Source organism: Hesperophylax consimilis, chromosome 6 (genome assembly GCF_061612785.1).
Source record: "Hesperophylax consimilis isolate HC1 chromosome 6, BYU_Hcon_1.0, whole genome shotgun sequence".
Classification (NCBI taxonomy): domain Eukaryota; kingdom Metazoa; phylum Arthropoda; class Insecta; order Trichoptera; family Limnephilidae; genus Hesperophylax; species Hesperophylax consimilis.
In genome coordinates, this window is record NC_142841.1 from 30,146,332 (window position 1) to 30,166,168 (window position 19,837).

Sequence of the window (19,837 nt, forward strand, 5' to 3'; positions counted from 1 at the left end):
TTTTTCTGACTGTCAATATTCATACAGCGAAAGCAAATTTTCATTTTAAGTAATTAAAAATTAAAATGCTAAATTAAAAAAATTCCCAAATGTAGTCAGTTTCCTTTTATTGTAATTAGGGCGAATCAAAAGGTTTTATTAAAAAAATATTTCGTATTATCCGTGGCCAGCGATCCCAAATGTTTACCAAAAAAATAATTAGTAGTCGTTCAGTTGGAGATATAAATCGTTCTCTTTTTATGTATTTGTATTGTAACAATTTGAATTATCACCAATTTTTAAATCTCTTAATAAAAAACAGGCGAATGTAGGGTCATCTAAATTTTCTCACCTGGCCTGGCTGAAGGCTTAACATTGCTAACAGTCATATAAAATATTGTCAGTTTGACAGATAGTAGTTGGAGGTTGGAACGCGTGTTGTCGAAAGTAAATACATTTTAGATTTCTGCTGTATTATTTTGATCCGCGTTTATATTATTTGTCACTTTGACGTATTACTTAATAACTGATTCTTAGTTGTCTCATACAAAAGTAACCTCCGCCGTTTATATTTTTACCTCGCGGTACTTCTTACTCTAAAAATGAATCCTTCAGTAATTCCTGACGGTTTTAAATCTTGGAAAGAGTACTCTCAACATAGAAAAACACTGAAACGGAAATGGAACGAAGAAAAAATTGAGAAAAAGATTAGCAAAGCCGAAGAAAAGGCCAAGAAAGAAGCAGAATTACTTGTAGAAGAGACTGAAAAGGTTAAGTCAGCAAATGTGTCTACAATAAGCATCGCAGTTCCTGGATCCATCTTAGAAAACGCGCAGTCTCCCGAATTGAGATCCTACTTAGCTGGTCAGATTGCCAGAGCCGCTTGTATTTTCAGTGTAGATGAAATCATTGTTTACGATGATCTTGGTGATAGAATTAACACCAAGAAATCAAAAATAGACGACATTGATGGCACCAAAATCTCCAGGAAAAGTTGTGTGCAGCTAGCGAGGATATTACAGTACCTGGAGTGTCCACAATACTTGAGAAAATTCTTTTTTCCAATCCATGATGATCTGAGATTTGCAGGAATATTAAATCCATTGGATGCACCTCATCATTTGCGAGCCAAAAACGAGTTTCACTTCAGGTAATGGTTCTTTATTCTGTGTTAGCATTTATTAGATTATTACATAATTTACGCATTAATGGGCACATTTCTGTCATCAACCAATCTATTTAATTTATTCGTATTTTTTCTGCCTACTTAGTCAATTCAAATTCAAATTTTGAGAAAAGTATTAATGGAAAGTACCTACTAAAATATTTGTTTCTGTCATACAGTAACCCCGCTCCCTCACGGGTCGGTAAGGAATCAACATAAACCGGGACCAGTAAGAATGCGGGCAATGGAAGTATGCAGCACCGCTCTCATGCCGCCCTGACCCATGTACAGGTGTCAATAGAAATACATGGAACTTTCTTAATGCACCCGGTTTACCGACCCATGATTGAGCGGGCTATGGGTTCAAACCAAATTGTTGATTATTTTTTATAAAATTTCTAAGTGGTACTTTTTTGCATTATAGAGAAGGCATAACAATGAATAAGAATGTAAAGCCTGGGAGAGGGTCTCAGGTAAATGTGGGCCTTCTTCAAGATGTTTCTGTGGACAAACTGCTGAATCCGGGACTGCGAGTTACAGTGCGGATGCTGCCTACCACTCCAGGAAGTAAAAAAATCCGTGGGAAAGTTGAGAGCCTCTCGACACCTCGGGCAGAAACAGGAGTCTACTGGGGATATGTTGTTCGGATAGCTAACACACTCAGTGAAGTGTTTTCAAAGTCACCTTACAAGAATGGGTAAGTTAACTTATTTTGGCTTCATAATATCGTCGCTGTGAAATCAAACCGGCATATCTGCAAAATGCTTGTTTTTCACCAGAGCGCTTTAAAGATTTCGCATATGATATTTTCCTTTTTACGTCCGTTTGGTTCACCTCAATGCCACCTTATGAATGAATAAAATTTAGACGAATACTGCTTATTGAAGTAGTAGTTGCAAATAAATCGAAAATTGCTTAAATTAAGAGTAAAATGCAGATATGCCAGTATGGCTTTAAAATCAGTGTAATATTTGCATTTGTGTCACAGTGGCTTCTTCTTTTGGAACCTGTTTAAGGTATAAAAAAAGACAATGTTGTCAATGAAAAAATAATTTATTGCTTCACAATTTTTTTATAAACAATTAACATAATACTGCTCTTTCCTTTGCTGGTAACTTCAAAGTTTCCCAATCGTTTATGGAAATCTGAATTGACGGTATTATCCCGGCGGTAACTAACTTTAGGATACCATTTTTCTTATTCTCATCAATAGTCTCTTGGAATAAGCGTGCATCAGAACAGGATTCACGCTCCCATTGCCCCGTTTATTCCTTTTCTTCGCCTCCTCCCAGGCATGTGATCCGTAGGAGGTTTTGAAGTAAAAGTTGCCGTCGTAAATGAGACAAACATCACACTGATCTTTCTTCAGTGTGAAAGTTTGTATGACTTGAAAAAACCTCTGTACTGGTAGTAGCTGATTCCTGCAAGGTTTGACTCCTTTCTTTCTGTTATATTAGATAATCTCTGTGATCGGCGATAGATTTTCCACCATCGATATACTCCCGAGAACTTTGAGATCTGTAGTAATGACTAGGAACACTTGCGTTTACAGTTGTGGCAAGGAGGCTTCATGCTTCGTTGGTTCACTCTTCCACGGGTTTTAGACTCGTATTTCTCACCGCAGTTTCGCATCTTTCAGTTTGCTAAAGTTTTTTTTTTAAATTTGCCTATTATAATTTATTTTTTTAACCGGGAGAAATTTTACCCGGGTCAGACATTTTGGCATATATGCCGGTTTGTTTTAGTTGAGGCTGCTATAAACGCTTTTGTTAAGTGCAAACCGGATAATCTGCCAATAAGTCATACAATAAGTCATATTTGGTAGTAATAAAAATGTACTATTGTGAGATAATCCAGTTTTACTTACATGATGGACGCATTTCCCCCTTGAAAGTTTTGAAGCAACTGGCGTATTGCGGAATAGGTCTGTCTTCTGCTAAAAAAAATGGCGATTCACGCGTAAATGCATACCGGCCCAACGCCATCTGACAGATTTTTATTCAACTATACGACATGCCGGTTCGACATAAAAATAGAAGGGAAAAAAAGAAATTTTTTGACACCAATAACTCAAAATCTCCATTTTTGCATATATGCCGGTTTGATTTCACAGCGACGATATGTGTTGTGATAATAATTGAATTTACAACCTCCCAACTCAAGTCACATTCGTACCATTATGCCTCTTGTTGACGGGCCTTGTTTTAATGGAAAACAGGCAGGTTTATATAACATAGACACTCCCGATGTTTACGATGTCGTCATTTTGAAACAAGAAGTGAGTGAAAATAAACATTCTTAATGTCTACTACCTATAATGTCTCAAAATTTTCATGTAAAATTTTGCAGATTTCTTTCCTTGCCGATAGTAGGTTGCTTATTTTTATAACTCTCCATGGTTTTATCCCATATTACCGGTCTATTCTCCAATAAAGTGATTGCTCCATATTTCTTTTCAAATTGTGCTACAAAAAAAAAAAAAATTGCAAGATATTAATGACAGCATCCAATGTGCAAAAACCGTCTTTAATGCTCATATGTATAATGCACAGAATCGTATACTCTATTACTAATCCATTGGAATGTATGCGCGCGCTGCTTTGACAGTTTGCTTCGAGCTTGGATACTTCGCCAAGTTCTAAATGATAATGTATAATTATTGTTTATTGCGGTATTTTAAGTAGGTACATAGTTATCTATGTCCTAATACAATCCTTATACATATACACATATTTTCGTAATTTAATTTTAAATGTTTTTATGTTTTCTTCTGATTTTATTTCGTCTGATAATTGAATCATTAATGCGAAAAAGTTTTGTGTCTCCGCCATTTGCGGAAAAAAAACTTATTCTGAAAACTGGAAATATTGAGTTATGGAGCTTAATGGATTTATGGAGATAATTTTAGGCGGTACCTAATTGTATCTGGTTTGTGGGCTAGTGTTTAAATGTCCATATTTGATATAGAGTACGTAGTAAGTACGAGTATAAACATTTGAGTCCAGCATCCCTTCTACTAAAAGTCACCGACCGCCACTGCCAGCTAGTTGGAATAAACGGACCGTTGCTGTCAACAAGAGCCCTTACACTAGGTGCCATAACTTCATAGCTTCCCTCTTTAAGATTTGAACTCTACTCATCTGATCAGGTACAAGCTGAGAAACTACAACCACTAATGCTCAGTTTGTAATGTATTGTAGCCCTATGAAGCTTTGAAACTAAAAACATTAGTTCTAGATCAAGGCTGCCCAACCTTTTTAACAGTCGGGCGAAATTTACGATTTTGAATCACTGGCGGGCCATTGAATACCTGACGGTTCCTATTTCCATGGGGGGGGGGGGGGGGGGTTGTTAGAGAATTTCTATAAAACGTAATTCCCCACAAAAAAAATTCAAAATGAGTGCTCCCCACAAAATATTTGAAATCCATGGGGGGGGGGGGGTTTTACGGAACAACATATGTGATTCCCCACAACAATTTTTCGAATTCCATGGGGGGGGGGGCTAGAAGATTCCATTTCGGACGACGCAAAAAATATTATGTCAAAAACCATGTATTTTGTTTAAAAAGTAAGTTCAACAGGTTAGATTTTTTCGTCGCTGATTCTCGTTCTGAGTAGCCTAAATAGCGATAAATCGCCTTCGTTGGCAACACTTGTGACCGCGCGCAAGTTGCATTGTTTGTTTTACCGCGGGCCCGCGACACTTTTTCAAATTGGCGGATTGGCGGGTTTTTTGAAAATGGTTCACGCGGGCCACTTATAATTCGTTCGCGGGCCACATTGTGGCCCGCGGGCCTGGGGTTGGGCAGCCTTGTTCTAGATGAATAGATCTGTTGGTCAAAAGTCAGGTATATTTTCTGTATAAAACAAGGAAATATAGTTTAGACCTGACTAAGATCACTTAATTCGAAACATTTTTTTTTTTTTATGTGACACCTCACAAGAGTGTCCCTGCCTGTGCAGTGTACAGACAGGGGAACTATGTCACCACCTGGTTGGGCGGCGTTGTGAGGCGGAATATCGTAGGGGCTGTAGGAAGGGATTTGTTAATGCGGGCCTTGAAGAGGCTCGGATTATAGGAGGGAGGAAAAACAGATGCCGGTAGCTCGTTCCACATACGAGCCGACTTACACAAAAACGAGTCGTAAAAACGGCCCGTTCTCATGAAGTCAACGTCAACCGTGAACGGGTGTTCAGTTCGTGTCCGTCGAGTTTCGCGCACATGCACCGGTGCATCAGGAATCAATGCTGCTAGCTCCTTGGAGCAGGCTCCATTGAAATACCTGTAGAACAGACACAGCATGCCTACATTGGGTCTATGCATTAGAGAAGGCAATCGGTCTGTTAACAACGGATTGTCAATCACACGGATCGCTCTCCTTTGCACAGATTCAAGCAGGTTTATTAAGTATTTTGGGGCACCAGCCCAAAAGGTGGCTCCCAAATTCAATAGTTGGGCGGACTTGAGACTAGTACAGGGTCAGCAGCTGGTCACTGTTGAAGAATCTCCTAGCCCTGTACAAGACGCCCAACTTTTTGGAGGCCTGATTTACTCGGGCTTCTATGGATCCCCGATACTTGAGCCGGTCTGATATAGTAACTCCAAGCATTAAACATATACTTAACCAGTGGATTGCCGCTAGGTCTTCGGAGAACATGCAAGCATTCTAATTATCCCTGTTAGAATAATTTGCAATGAGATTTTGACCTTAATTCTTCGATAAATGTATGAAAAACAAAATCAGCATCATTAGGTTAAGCTAATGAAAATTTAGATTCCACTTTTGATTTTTATGAAGGATCTCCGAGGGCTAATATTTTCTGTTTTATGCTCTGACCCTCAACAGGTTAAATGTGTTTTTATTTTACAGGTATGATGTAACAATAGGAACTTCCGACAAAGGAGTGAGTTTGGACAGTATAGCGGAGAAAGAAATCAAATATGAGCACACTCTCATACTTTTTGGAGGTCTTCAAGGGATAGAATCCGCCCTAGACAGTGACGAGCAGCTGATAGCCGATGACCCTAGTTTACTCTTCGATCACTACATCAACTCTGTTCCGACACAAGGTTCCAGGACTATTAGAACAGAAGAGGCCATCCTCGTTACTATGTCTGCGCTCAGAAGCAAACTGGAGCAGAAAAACAAAGTTAAAGAATTTACATTTTCTGATAAAATTGCCCAGAGCTCGGACTTTTCTAATAGCCCTACTAAAAATGAAATCCAAGCTTCAAATGGAGTTCATCTTACTGTTGAAAAAGAGAACGATACTGATTTGAGTAGGTTCGATTAAATCTACAATGTTTATATTATTATACAAGACTATTTTTTTTAAATATACACGTTGTAATCAATATGTTTCATTTATTTATAAAAAAAAGTCATCACAGAATTTGAAAAAAAATATACTCATTACCTATTTAAAATTATACAACTTTATTATTGACAAAGCTCGCTCAAATGTAACAAAAATAAATCTAAAAATATTTACTCAATCGTGCGGTCGATTTTGGAGCATTTTTAGCACAACTTAAAATTACACTGAATAAATTTTCCTACCTAAGAAATATCAAGACATTATTTTCCCTTCAACACTAATAAAAAGATCCTAAAAACGAGCAATGGGTTTTGTCTTTGCTTTCGGAATGTCAATGAAAATGCAACAAACGTAATATTGCATACGTAATGCAATGGAAATAAGAAATGCTCTAAATTTGACCGCACGGATAATATACTTATAATGGAGGGTTCAGACATTGCACTTGTGGATGGAGCTTTCTACGGTATTCTTAAGGTTCGCTATGACAGAACGAGGATCCGGGGAAGCTGTTATTGCTGTACCAGAGACAATCATGTTAGCACCAGCCTGAAACAAAAACATTGCTCTATCTTATGTTTGTTTATGATGTTGCATGTGTGGAGAATTGTTCACAGAGAACTATTACATGATATAATAAAGTACCGTGGAACTTAACGAGCACCTCCCATAATGAGCAAAATTTACTCACTTAACAAGCATTGTTTCCCATAACGAGTTAGCATAGTTTCTCTTTAGAAGATCGCAAAAATGAGGTTCTTTGGACAATTTCTGAAAACATTAATGTTGCAAGATTTCTCTCCAGAGCTCACAAAAATAGGATTATTTTTAAGATAATTTTTGAGAAAATTAATATTGCATTCTGAACAACGGTATGGTTTCTTTCCAGAGCTCAGAAGAATGTGATTCTTTCAAGGTTATTTTTAACAAGATCAATAATATGGCAATCGAAAGATAGGAATGTATTATTCCAGAGATTGCATGAACGGGATTCTTTTTCAGCATGGAACATATTGTTGTATTGTACATGGATTCATATGGGAAAAATGGTTTCACGCTATGGGTAAGATTCTGGGACGAATTATGCATGTTAAGCGAGGTTCTATTAGATATATTGTTAAACGTAAAAAACTTAACATTGAAAGGAAAATTACCGTCTACATCTGATTTCGGAAAACTCCAAGGACTTATATTAACAGCAGTGCCGGCTCGTGACTTTTGGATGTACTAGAATGCTAATATTTAAAAAATGGCATTATTGATGTTGTAGCTGAAAATGATTTTTTTTTTTTTTCAAAATTCGATTTCTTGTACGAAGATTTTCAGGAAATTTCAGTTTGGCCGTGCGCTGCACAGATTTCCTAAAAATCTTCATACAAAAAATTGAATTATTGAAAAAAAAAAACATTGTTTTTTCAACATCAGTAATAGAATTTTTTTTAATATTAGCACTATAGTACACCCAAAAGTCACGAGCCGCCACTAATTAACAGCGGAGCTCACCTTGGCGCAAGTGCTAATAGTGGACACACTGACTCTGCGATGGCCAGCAGGGGATATTCATTGTTAGTATTGGGAAACTAAATATTTTGCAAAATGCTCACCTCGGCGCAAGCACTAATGGTGGATAGACTGACTCCTCCATCCACCTCAATGTCCAGCAGGGGATATTCATTGCGGAGCCATCGGACTTTGTCCATTTGGTCAAACATAAACTTCTGCCCCCCGAACCCTGGCTCCACTGTCATCACCAGCACCATGTCAGCAAAGGGAATGTATTGCACGACTTCGCTCACCGGAGTGCCTGGCTTCAAAGCAAGACCCACCTGTCGGAAGAGTGGATTTAAGAGAAGCGATTAAAGGAAAAATTAAGAGGAATGTAGCCTAAAATAATTTTGTGTTGGAATCTGCCTACAATTATGAAAGTTACAATTCAATGACTTATGGCCGGTATTTAAGTAAACGGTCAGTAAACCTACCTGATAGCAACTTGACAAACTTAATTACCTCTCGAACTGAGCTTATAAACCGACTGAAATACTGGCCTTTGCGAGTTAAAATGTTTTAACCACAATTTGTAAATGAACAAAACAAATTATGTAGAATTTACGTTGGAAACTAGGAATGACTAATTGAGAATACAAATTAATAAAAGCAACAATATTCAAAACCCCATAATATTTCAATTAGGCTACGGAAACAGTAACTTGCTAGCAAATTTGCACTTAGCTTATATTATGAGTTCAAATCAGCTTTTACAAGATCAGTGCATTATATCATTATACTTCCCCACCTTCCTCTTTCCCTTCCCCACTTACCTTCAGCCTCACAACATCCCCCAATTGGGGATGCCATAGTCTCACTGGCTCCAGACGGGAGCAGTTGGGACTCTTGTGAGGTATTCACTATAAAAAAAAAAAAAAAAATCCTGCTTATCGTGTTATTCAAATACTGAATAATGTCATGTCCACCCTTTATGTAATGAAATTCAATATTAGGTAAATTCTTGTTTGTTCCTGTAATTCTGGGAACTCCTTATTACGGAGGCAATTGAAATTCATAAACATCCACTAAATATCAATAAAGACAACGGGGCTAAACTTTGACGTGTTGTTAAATGACAGCTACACCAAAACTAAACGTAAAAAATTATCTTAACCCATGAGACATTGTTGATTTGCACGGATCGAACCTTCTACAAGCTTCCATTTTTTCAAAGACAATAACAAGCACTATTTCTTTCTCTTTCTGACATAAAAGAAATAATTAATTTTTAGATGAGAGGAAGAGAGATATATGCATTTTAATAATGTGCGGTCATTCTGGGACAAATATGGTCTTAGGAGAGTATAATGCGCGCACGGCATTTGGGACTGTTTGGGTCTTAGAAGGTCCCAAGGGTTAAATTATAATTTATTACCAGCTCTTAGAGGATTGGAGTTGGCGACACAATATTACATCTACATACATAAGCACACACTTCACCACAATCTTTACACATCTGCCCTGATGATGGACATAGTAATGCTGTCCAAATTGTTGGCTAAAGAAGGAGGTAGTGCAACACGTCATACATAATACCCCAAAAAAAAATCACTATAAAAACCATTAATTTTGCCTAAAAGGTTGTTTATCAGTTGTGTAAATTTTAAAACATGTTTAATAATAAGGATTGTTTAAAAACACTTTGTTTCAACTAATTACTACAAGAAACAATTATTTACATTAGGGGAGATGGTAAAAGATGCATTAAAGCTCCAAGCTCTTGTTTTTTTCAAAGTTCAAAATTTTCCATGCCAAAACATGTTTTCCGCAATGATTTTGTTAGTATGAAGTGAGGTATTCCGATAGGCTCTGTTTAAATCTAAAAACACACAAAATATTTAAATAACCAAACTCAGAACCTAATAACCTATTTTTTGCATGTTTTCCCATCTACCCCGACGTAAATTATTGTTTCTTGTACTAATTAAGTTGAAAAGAAGTGAAACTTCAATGATTTGTGCGTATTAGCAGTAAGCAGAGTAAGGAAATTTTATCCCATATTATTTTATATTTCAAATCATATAATTTATCCGTGATCCGTCGACTAACACCCTTTTCCTTTCGCACAAATTAATTTGTAAACACCTCCCTTTAATGACCTTTAGTCAAATTTAAACAATATAAAAGTGGGGAGACTGTACAGGGTAGTAATAAATAAGAGTAACCATTAATAATTTCTCACAATTTACTCTAAAATCAATAAGGACATCTATATAAATCAAAATATAAATGTTCATTTGTTCAAAATCTTAATTCTCGGAAAGTTCTCCATCGATTGCCTTGAAATTTTGACACAACATTGGATTCAAATACGCGTGTGTTTTTATATATATTAGATAGATGTCATCTGTTGGACATAAAAGCAACATGCGCCGTTGTTTCTCTATCGGCACAGTAAGACTGAGCCACAGCAACGCATGGCGGGGTACAGCTAGTTAGTAATAAAAATAAAAGCAATATGATTTTTTAAATAGAAGTAATATGAAAAATAGATGGTCTGCAAGTGGCTTCACAACAGTTTGATAATGCCTTCGTAAGGCAAAACAACTGCCACTTGTAATAATAATGACACAGTGTAGGACTTTATTATACAGGGTGTCCGGAAACTCGTAGTACAAGCGGGAAACTGGTGAATCTACATCACATTTGGAGTCGATTTTGTAGTATATTTTTTTTTTATTTGAGCTTTCGTTATCGAGTAAATTGAGTTTGAAGTTGATTTTTTTTTTTTTTTTTTTTTTTTTTTAATCAAATTCTTATAAATTATTACTGAAGATCAAAGTACCCAACTAATTAAAACTATTTGAAAGTAAAACAAATGAAGAAACTCGGATTTGAAGCATTATTTTGAAATCACCCTTCATTTAACCCGGTGTAATCATAAAATATTTCTGCTCTGCAGGGTTAAAACATCTGTTATTCAACCCTAAACACCAGAAAAAACTTTAACCCTAAAATAGCCGAAAATTTTTTTTTGGTTTTTTTTTTTTTTTGAAAATGCTCAAATCAAAAAACTTTATGTTTTTTTGGGTTCCCCATGTGGTGTATATTCTCCAGTTTCCCGCTTGTACTACGAGTTTCCGGACACCGTGTATATACAGTTTTTTTTTTATAAATTAAATAACATAAATATTTAAAATTAAAATAGAGTTCTACATACTTGATAACAATAAAAATATATGCATACATAAAAAAAACATTATGAGCTTGTTATTATTTATTTTTAATAAAACAAACATAATTTCAGCACTTTGCTGAATCCTGGGTTTTGAATAACCTGAAAATAATTCCCCCTACTTCCATCATTATAAGTGGAAAATGTTGCTTGTGCAATAATGGAGGGCTTAACTAAGAGAAGAATTGAACCTAAAATGCCTGGATGCATTTTTCAACTCAGCCACTAACCACTTATGATTATTATTTACCTTCATTCCAGCTTCATTAATTTTTCGACACACCGTTGCTACATCACTGACGGGTTCAATATGGAAGGTGTATTGGTCAACTCCAGCGTCCGCCATCGGTTCAATCCACTATTGTAATAAATAGAAACAAACAATTTTAATAATGAATAAGTAATATTTTAATGTTTCAAGAACACAGTGATTTGATTAGCACAATGTAAATAACCGTTTGAGTGACATTATAAACAACTAATAAATTATTTTTTAATCTCTAAGCTATGGATGATCTGGATTCCTGGAAAAAAAATTTACAGCAATAATAATTATTCAAATCTACGATAATCTTTTTGTCTTACATATTAGCATCTTCACGAGGGGAACAACAAGGGTCCCGTTCGTTGGATTTTGTTTTAAACCGCTATCTATATCTTTGAAAATAATACATCTCTGAATTAAATTTTTTAAGAACTACCACCTCACCAACTATAAAATTACTGTCTGAAATTGCTTTGTAATGACTCAATAAGTGTAAAGATTTATTTCCCATTCAACTGGTTTAACATAGTTAGTTAGGTAGCAAATTTCACAATGCAAATGCGAATGGTAGCAGAAGTCGGGGACGCCCGAAGAAGACATGGCACGATCGAGTGAATCAGATATTTGAGTCGGGCCATGTTAAGAGTCAGAATAATAGAAAAGTATGAATGTGAATGAGGCAAGAAGCGTGTGCCAACGGCGTGATGTTTAGTTGGTTAATTAGTCAATAAATAAATAGTGGAGTAAAATTAACATAATAATAATATTTTTATAGCACAACGTATGGGAACAAAATGAATTAATAAAAAAGTAAGATACAGGTTATATAATATAATAATGTTAGCGAAACAAAATGTTAGGAATTTCTGATATAAATTTTATTGTATTATGCATATAAAGTTTCATTTAAATGTACATAATATAAGAAAGGCGATAGAAAAAAATCCGAAACCTGTTTTAAAAGTGCAGATGGCATAAAAATAACGGTACAGGTTCATAATAATTTACGGGAATTGAACCCGCAGTCTTCTGCTTGCCGGGCATGTGCTCTATGAATCGCGCTACGTCCGTTAATTCAAAACCTGCCAAATTATTCAATATGTACTGGTATTTTTCATTCAACCATTGTTGCTTATTAGATTTTTTTGTGTTTCAGGTTAATAATTATTGCTTAAAAATAATATGTTATCCTATGTGCTATAAAAACCTTGTCTTGTAAACATTAGTTAATCATTAAAAGTAATGATATTCATTACTTCAACAAGAACTTGAATTCAATGGATTCAGGCACCATCAAGCGAAATTCTGGGACTGCATTGAAGCTGAGTTCGACTGCAACATGCCTGAACCCATTATTTTAATGGCTTTGTGAAATGGAATATAATAAAGTCACAAAGGTTATAGTAAAAAAAAATGGCTCTTAGGTTAGAAAACAACAATAATTTGAGCCATTTTCCACTTTACCCACCGTCACCAAGTGACAAGAGATCTTTCGACAAACGATATCGAGGTAGAAATCCCGAATCATCCCAAATAGCGTATTATTTACGCGTAGCTAGTCAAAATGTTTTCGCTGTAACTTATATTGGATAAACAATTCATCGTCACTGTCATCATATTCTGTAATATTAAGCGTGATTAATAATCGTAAGTAATGTTGAAGAGTAACTTTCTGCCAACAGAACAGTCAAAATGGCGAGTAACTATCGGTTTTCGGAAAGTAAAGGCTGAAGTCAAAAGTAACATAAAACAGTCAGTTAAATTGAAAACGCATTTTGGTGAAATTTTACTTTAGCAATTTTGTACTTTTATTCCTACTTTTACTCTAGCAAGCGTTGAAACAGACGGCCCTAGGGAATGTACATTAGGGTGGATCGCCATTGTATGGAATTTTTTATTTTTTATAAATCAGTTTTCGCGGGGTGCGGAATAGATGCTCTAGGTACATACAATTAAGCATACAAAATATCAATTTAATATTTTGATAACAAGTACTGCCCCAAAGCAGTTGAATTATTTAAAATCTGGTAAAAAATTGTCCCTTTATAAAACAGTTTTGTGTCAATATTAATACTTTAATTTTTACTTTTACATTTCATAATGAATAAAAATTGCCGCGCCTTAAATAATAATATTAAAAAAAAGTGATGATAATTATTTTCCCGCGAAAATTTTAATAATTGCCGAGTCCACTTTCGCGCCTCGTTCGCGCACCGCGCATCTTTAGATCAACCGTCCATATTTCGCAGTACGGTTTAAATTTTTACTAACGCTGATCTTCCAACTGACCAACAATACTTTGCTTCATCTACTTCTTCTTCTTATGTAATAAATCCAACAGACAGTGGACTATCTTTTGTATCCAGAACATTGGATCGATACAGTATTTCTGTGCTGTCTGCGCTACATTGCAAGATATCGGATTAGTGACAAAAGACAATCTAACAAACTTGATCGATCGTAATAAGATTCGACGTGCTCGTGCCAAAACTAGGACCACACTGACTGCCATCAATCAGCCCCATTTTGATTTGTGCATTTGCATATCGTTTGGCGGTCAAAGGATAAAACATTAATCATGGAGGATGGACGCAGAAAAGTTGTTGAAGAACATATCAGTCTTTTGAAAGAACCTAGCTCACAACACATTGGCCACATGGGCGTTAAGTTCGGCGATGCTAAAACAATAGCTCACAAATTGTTTGCATATTTTGTGGCAAAATCCATTGATTTAGCGTGCTTCGTGGCTATCGGATGTGAAGGAACAGCAGTCAATACTGGAACTAAGTCTGGCATTATTCGACTTCTTGAAGGAAAGCTCCATCATCCACTTCAGTGGTTGGTTTGTCAGTTACATGCTAAAGAGTTAAGTTTGAGACACTCTTTCGAATGCCTTGATGGATTGACAACAGGTCCTAGAAGCTTTAGCGGCCAACTAGGAAAGTTACTCAAGTACTGTGAACATCTTCCTGTGATAGGATTTCAAGCAATAGAATGCAACTTACCTATGAACCTGACTTATGAAATTACAAAATCCCGTGACGACCTTAGCACAGACCAGCTATATTTATTGGAAATGTGCCGAGCAATCGCCGAAGGACAATGTAATGAAAACTTAGCGAAAAGAAACCCGTGTAAAATCTGTCATTTGCGTTGGTTAACAACAGCCTATTCTCTAGCTACCGACTTTACACATCAACCAAGAATCCGACAGAAATCAGGTGATATTGACTGAATTTGTGCTAAGAGTGTATGCTCCGATGTGGTTTAAAATAAAAACACAACCTTCGAGACAACCAAGAGCAGACTTCAACCGGCGAGACATCTCCACGAAACCATAAAATTGTCTCGTTACCTTCCAGAGCATTTGAAAAAGGTGGTAGGTCCCGTAATTCAACGCAACGGGTATTTTGGCCAAGCGAAAATATACTTATTACTATGTTAAACGACGAACGAAGACAGATTAGAGAGTTGGCTCTCAAACGAATTCTAAGTATCCGAGAACTTATATTGAGGTTCTCTCCAATAAGAGTATTTAAGGTACCTACTTTTAATTTCAACGCAGAAGACTATATTGACTTGATCTACTGGGAAAAACCATCAGAAGCAGCTCTTACAAAACTGATATCTAGCGAGACAAAAATTGATGCCATTGCAGACCACGAAATTATCAAATCCAACATTTTGTGTAAGTTCCGATTGATGCCCTGTCACACGCAAGCCACGGAAAGATGCATCAAAGTGGTAACGACATCATGCTTGCTGTTTGCGGCCCTGAAAGACGTGAAGGGTGGATACAAAACAAGCTAGAATCTTGTCGTATAATGCCAGTATCAAATTCGAAGAAGGACTATAAAATACAATAACTTTTATGATTTTTGACTATATTTTTTACCAGTGTTTGTGATTTTTTGTACTTTTATTATTTCTTGATTAGTAGATAATATTATTAGTAAATGAAAAGTTTTTTTTTTTTAATATTTTACCTACTTTTATTGAGCAAAGATTAAACCCTTCTTTTTCTAGTTTCACGCTGTTTTTTTAAAATTTGAATTGACTTGGGGCAGTACTTGCACTCAAAATATCTTAATGCTGTCATAATGACTTTTAAAAGTATCCCCATAGAGCATCCATTCCACACCCCGCTGCTAAGAAAAACATAAAAACAAAAAATCGATCCACCCTAATGTACATAGTAATGTATTTAGTTAAAATGTATAGTTTATGTGTTGAATAGGTATGTGAAGTTAATAAATCGTAAAAATTTGTGCTGCACAAATTCAATATTCCTTATATGACTTTGATAGTATGGAGGCCACACTATTGAATTGTATTCTAACAAGCTGCGTACTAGCGACAAATTTACAATGTTTATAATTTCCAATGAATCGAAGTATTTGATGGTTCTGATTATAAATCCCAGTATCTTCATGCCTTTGTAAATTATTTGAGGTATGTGATTTACAAAATTTAATTGGGTAATAACCAAGATCCCTAATTTCATTGACTTTTTCCAAGATTTTGTTGTCTATAAGCGTAGTTAAATGATAACAGGGTCTTGATTCGACAAAATGTTAGTGTCTCACATTCTTGATTTTTGGTAGCGATACACCAATTGTGTAGTTTGTCGATCTTTAACTGTAAGATTAGGCATCGCTAATATTGGATATTTCTTTGTATAATTTGACAAAAAGCATAAGTTCTACATCATCGAAACAACTTATGATGTAATTTAAGAATATTAGGAATAAAATGGGGCTGAGATTGTTTCCTTGCGGTAGACCACTAGTTTCATAAAATAACTTTGATTCAAATTTTGACAAATAAAATTCTTTTGGACAAGTAACTCGAGAACCGATCCAACAACTTGCCTCTCAGTCCTAATGCATACAATTTAATGAGTACTAACTTATGGGATACTTTGTTGAAAGCTTTTGAAAAGTCTATATAGATACTGTCAACTCGGTTTTTGTTGGTAAAAGATTTCGTAATATAGTTATGTAATAGATTAGTAGTAGTTGACCTTCCAGTAACAAATCCGTGTTGGTTTTTATCTATTACTTTTAGTATTGATAGATAAATCAAACCAAGAACAAGGGTTTCAAAAAATTGTTGGATAGCGATTGTATGCGTATAGGGTGATACTTTATATATATTTTTTTTCTTTTTCCGTAGGTTTGGGAACACTACATTCACCGATTAACGTCTAACATAGTATTATGTGCAAAGGAATATTGTTTACTTTTTTAAAACAAATTTAGGGTAAACTTCGGTTTATGGGCGAAATTCCTAAAAAATAAAACTAGTTATTTTTATACTAACTTTGGGCCGGGGAATCCGAATCTGGAAGAATTAGGTTGCGGCAAGCAATATTAACTGAATTACACGACTTTAAAATTTCGACGCACAAACAATTTAACTGGCCATTTTGAACGCTTTCCGACAATAAAACTAGTTATCTTTATACATCTTTATACTAACTTTGGGCCGGTGAATTCGAATCCGAAAGAATTAGGTTGGGGCAAGCAATATAAACTGAAATACACGACTTAAAAATTTTCGATGCAGAACAAAATACAATACCCCATTTTCGACACGTTGTTGACAATAAAATCCATAGAAAAATAACCAAAGATATATCACCATATAAAATTAAGTGTTGCTAGTAAGCAATAATATCAATAACGTAAAATAACATGTTTAAAATTTCAGTAATATTTCTTATTCAAACAGTTAGATTTAGGTTTATTATCACGAAAGGTGAGTTTTTATGTCGGGGGAGACGAAAAAATATGCATTTTATATTTTAATTTTGCTAACATTAATTCATTTACGTAAAGTATTCAGATACATTTTATTCACTTTTGTATCACAAACCATGTTACACAAACCTAGCGTAGCCGCTAAACTACTTGAAAACTGGGATGTTTTCTTGCCTTGACGCGAGTAGGCGCTACGAAGGGGGCACTTTCTTTTCTATCACAAACCATGTTACACAAACCTAGCGTAGCCGCTAAACTACTTGAAAACTGGGATGTTTTCTTGCCTTGACGTGAGTAGGCGCTACGAAGGGGGCACTTTCTTTTCTATCACAAACCATGTTACACAAACCTAGCATAGCCGCTAAACTACTTGAAAACTGGGATGTTTTCTTGCCTTGACGCGAGTAGGCGCTACGAAGGGGGCACTTTCTTTTCTATCACAAACCAAAATAAATAAATATTTTTGAGAGTTGGTAACACTGTATGTAATATCTTTGGTTATTTTTCTATGGATTTTATTGTCAACAACGTGTCGAAAATGGGGTATTGTATTTTGTTCTGCATCGAAAATTTTTAAGTCGTGTATTTCAGTTTATATTGCTTGCCCCAACCTAATTCTTTCGGATTCGGATTCCCCGGCCCAAAGTTAGTATAAAGATGTATAAAGATAACTAGTTTTATTGTCAGAAAGCATTCAAAATGGCCAGTTAAATTGTTTGTGCGTCGAAATTTTAAAGTCGTGTAATTCAGTTAATATTGCTTGCCGCAACCTAATTCTTCCAGATTCGGATTCCCCGGCCCAAAGTTAGTATAAAAATAACTAGTTTTATTTTTTAGGAATTTCGCCCATAAACCGAATTTTTTCCCAAATTTAAGTTTAGGGAAAGTTTTAAAGTTATATTGCTTATGTCCATCACACCACCAGCTTTGAGACAGTTACTCATGATTATTTTTATTAAAATAATTAGTAAATAACAGTATCATAAGTTTGAGATTTTGGGGAATCACGAATTAAAAATACAAAATAATAATAATATATTAAAACTGGGCAAAATAAAATATTTAAATAAACTCAAAGGTACCTTTAATGGCTCAGAAACCATCATGTGTGTTTCGAAAAACGCATTCTTGATTTTTGACCTTAAACATTTGACAACCGGGTGACCGAATGTGAGGTTAGGGACAAAGTGCCCGTCCATAACATCCAAATGTAAATAGTCGGCACCGCTATCCAACAGTCTCTGCGACTCTTCATACAGCTGAGACAAATCGGAGTTTAGGATGGAGGGCCCTATTTTACATTTTACAGCACTAGCCATTATGCATGCCACTTCAGTTCCGATTCTAGAAGCAAATTTAATTCAAACGAAAAACGAATCGAAAATCAGCAAATCACAATGTCAAACACGTCAAACATATATCAAACGTCACGGTAATAATGTTACCAGAAGTGTTCCCAAAGTGATGCCATACTGCGAAAATGAAAAACTTTTAGAGATTTAAGATTGTGAACAAACGAAAATTTACTTTTTTATTTATATATAATGTAAATAGATAAATAGACTAGTAGATCCCCCGCAATGCTTCGCTATTGCTAATGTCTTCCTTGGGCACCTCTGACTTCTTCCATCATTCATTACTGTATACCACAATGTTATCCTTTATTGCTGGAACCGACCTTACATATTATTTTTTTTTATCTAAATCGATCGGGCGGTTTCGGTGATTAGCGTGTGCGTACAAAGTGATTTTTAAATATTTACATCATAATTATTTGTTTGCTATAATTGTTGTTTATAATAGCGAAAATATTTTTTAGTAAGTATTTTTTAACATCAACTCCACACAGGAGGCCCAGAGAAAAATAAATTTTACTTTTTGAATAACTGAGTAAAACCTCAAATTGTAATATTTAATTCTTAAATTCCCCTGGGCCTTTGTCATCTTTGGGGATGCTGTGCGGAGGGTCTTTTTGAGAAGATGAGGTTGTGAAAATAGGTCTTGAAGGACCCATGTAGGAGGGAGGAAACAAGAAAGTCTTTCCAATGCCGAACTGTTGAACTCATGAACGAGTCATGGAAACGACCTGTTCTCTTAAGATAAATAAACAAAAGTCAAAAAGTCCACCAAAAGGCCAACCAAGTCAATAATATCAAGTAAAGTCAAGTTTTTTTTCCCAAGTATTTTGAGGGCTCCAGACCAAAGGTGGCTGCCAAATTCAATAGTGGTTAAAAGTATGTAATAGTAATGTTTTCAAAGTATGTAGTGGTGTTTACAAACCAACATAAGTGCGTGGAAAGATAAACCAATAATAATATTTAATAGCTGATGTGTACCCGGTGTTGCTTGGGTCATGAATGGTTTGTAGTAAAGTTTTGAATTTTAGTGTACCTACCTGAAAACTGGATGTAGTTGGTGAAAATACATACAGGGTTTTCCAATAAGAGGTGTTATTTTGATATTCAATCGTAAAAGATCAATGGTTTCGTTGCTTGTGTGGCACGTAGCGCCGTCTTGTTGAAAGTAAACGTTATCCAGTTCAATACCATCCAATTCCGGTCATAAAAAATCATTAATCATCTCTCGATAGCGCAATCCATTCACCGTAAATGTTGTTCCAGCCTC

General features: G+C 35.5%; 2 protein-coding genes across 2 annotated transcripts; one reads left to right on the forward strand and one right to left on the reverse strand.

The window, feature by feature from the left end:
- Positions 1-307: 307 nt before the first annotated feature.
- On the forward strand, positions 308-6,498 carry LOC149423188 (28S rRNA (uridine-N(3))-methyltransferase). Its single transcript, XM_089632907.1, has 3 exons — positions 308-1,129; positions 1,569-1,841; positions 6,018-6,498. The coding sequence occupies exons 1-3, from the start codon at positions 582-584 to the stop codon at positions 6,439-6,441; spliced, it is 1,245 nt and encodes a 414-aa protein (XP_089489033.1). The 5' UTR covers positions 308-581; the 3' UTR covers positions 6,442-6,498.
- A 62-nt stretch (positions 6,499-6,560) lies between these two features.
- Positions 6,561-18,637, reverse strand: Rpe (ribulose-phosphate 3-epimerase). The gene is made up of 4 exons (XM_089632908.1): positions 18,295-18,637; positions 11,436-11,543; positions 8,070-8,291; positions 6,561-7,014 (listed from the first exon to the last, which is right to left on the reverse strand). Exons 1-4 carry the CDS (start codon positions 18,529-18,531, stop codon positions 6,898-6,900), a joined length of 684 nt encoding a protein of 227 aa, XP_089489034.1. The 5' UTR covers positions 18,532-18,637; the 3' UTR covers positions 6,561-6,897.
- Positions 18,638-19,837: the final 1,200 nt, after the last annotated feature.

Bases quoted from the DNA above. Each gene is read 5' to 3' on its own strand.
- LOC149423188 (XM_089632907.1), top strand. From the start codon at position 582: ATGAATCCTTCAGTAATTCCTGACGGTTTTAAATCTTGGAAAGAGTAC. The intron at 1,130-1,568 runs GTAATGGTTCTT...TTTGCATTATAG, and splicing joins AAAAACGAGTTTCACTTCAG to AGAAGGCATAACAATGAATA. The intron at 1,842-6,017 runs GTAAGTTAACTT...TTTATTTTACAG, and splicing joins AAGTCACCTTACAAGAATGG to GTATGATGTAACAATAGGAA.
- Rpe (XM_089632908.1), bottom strand. From the start codon at position 18,531: ATGGCTAGTGCTGTAAAATGTAAAATAGGGCCCTCCATCCTAAACTCC. The intron at 11,544-18,294 runs GTACCTTTGAGT...TTATTACAATAG, and splicing joins TGGTTTCTGAGCCATTAAAG to TGGATTGAACCGATGGCGGA. The intron at 8,292-11,435 runs GTAAATAATAAT...CTCTTCCGACAG, and splicing joins TTAATGAAGCTGGAATGAAG to GTGGGTCTTGCTTTGAAGCC.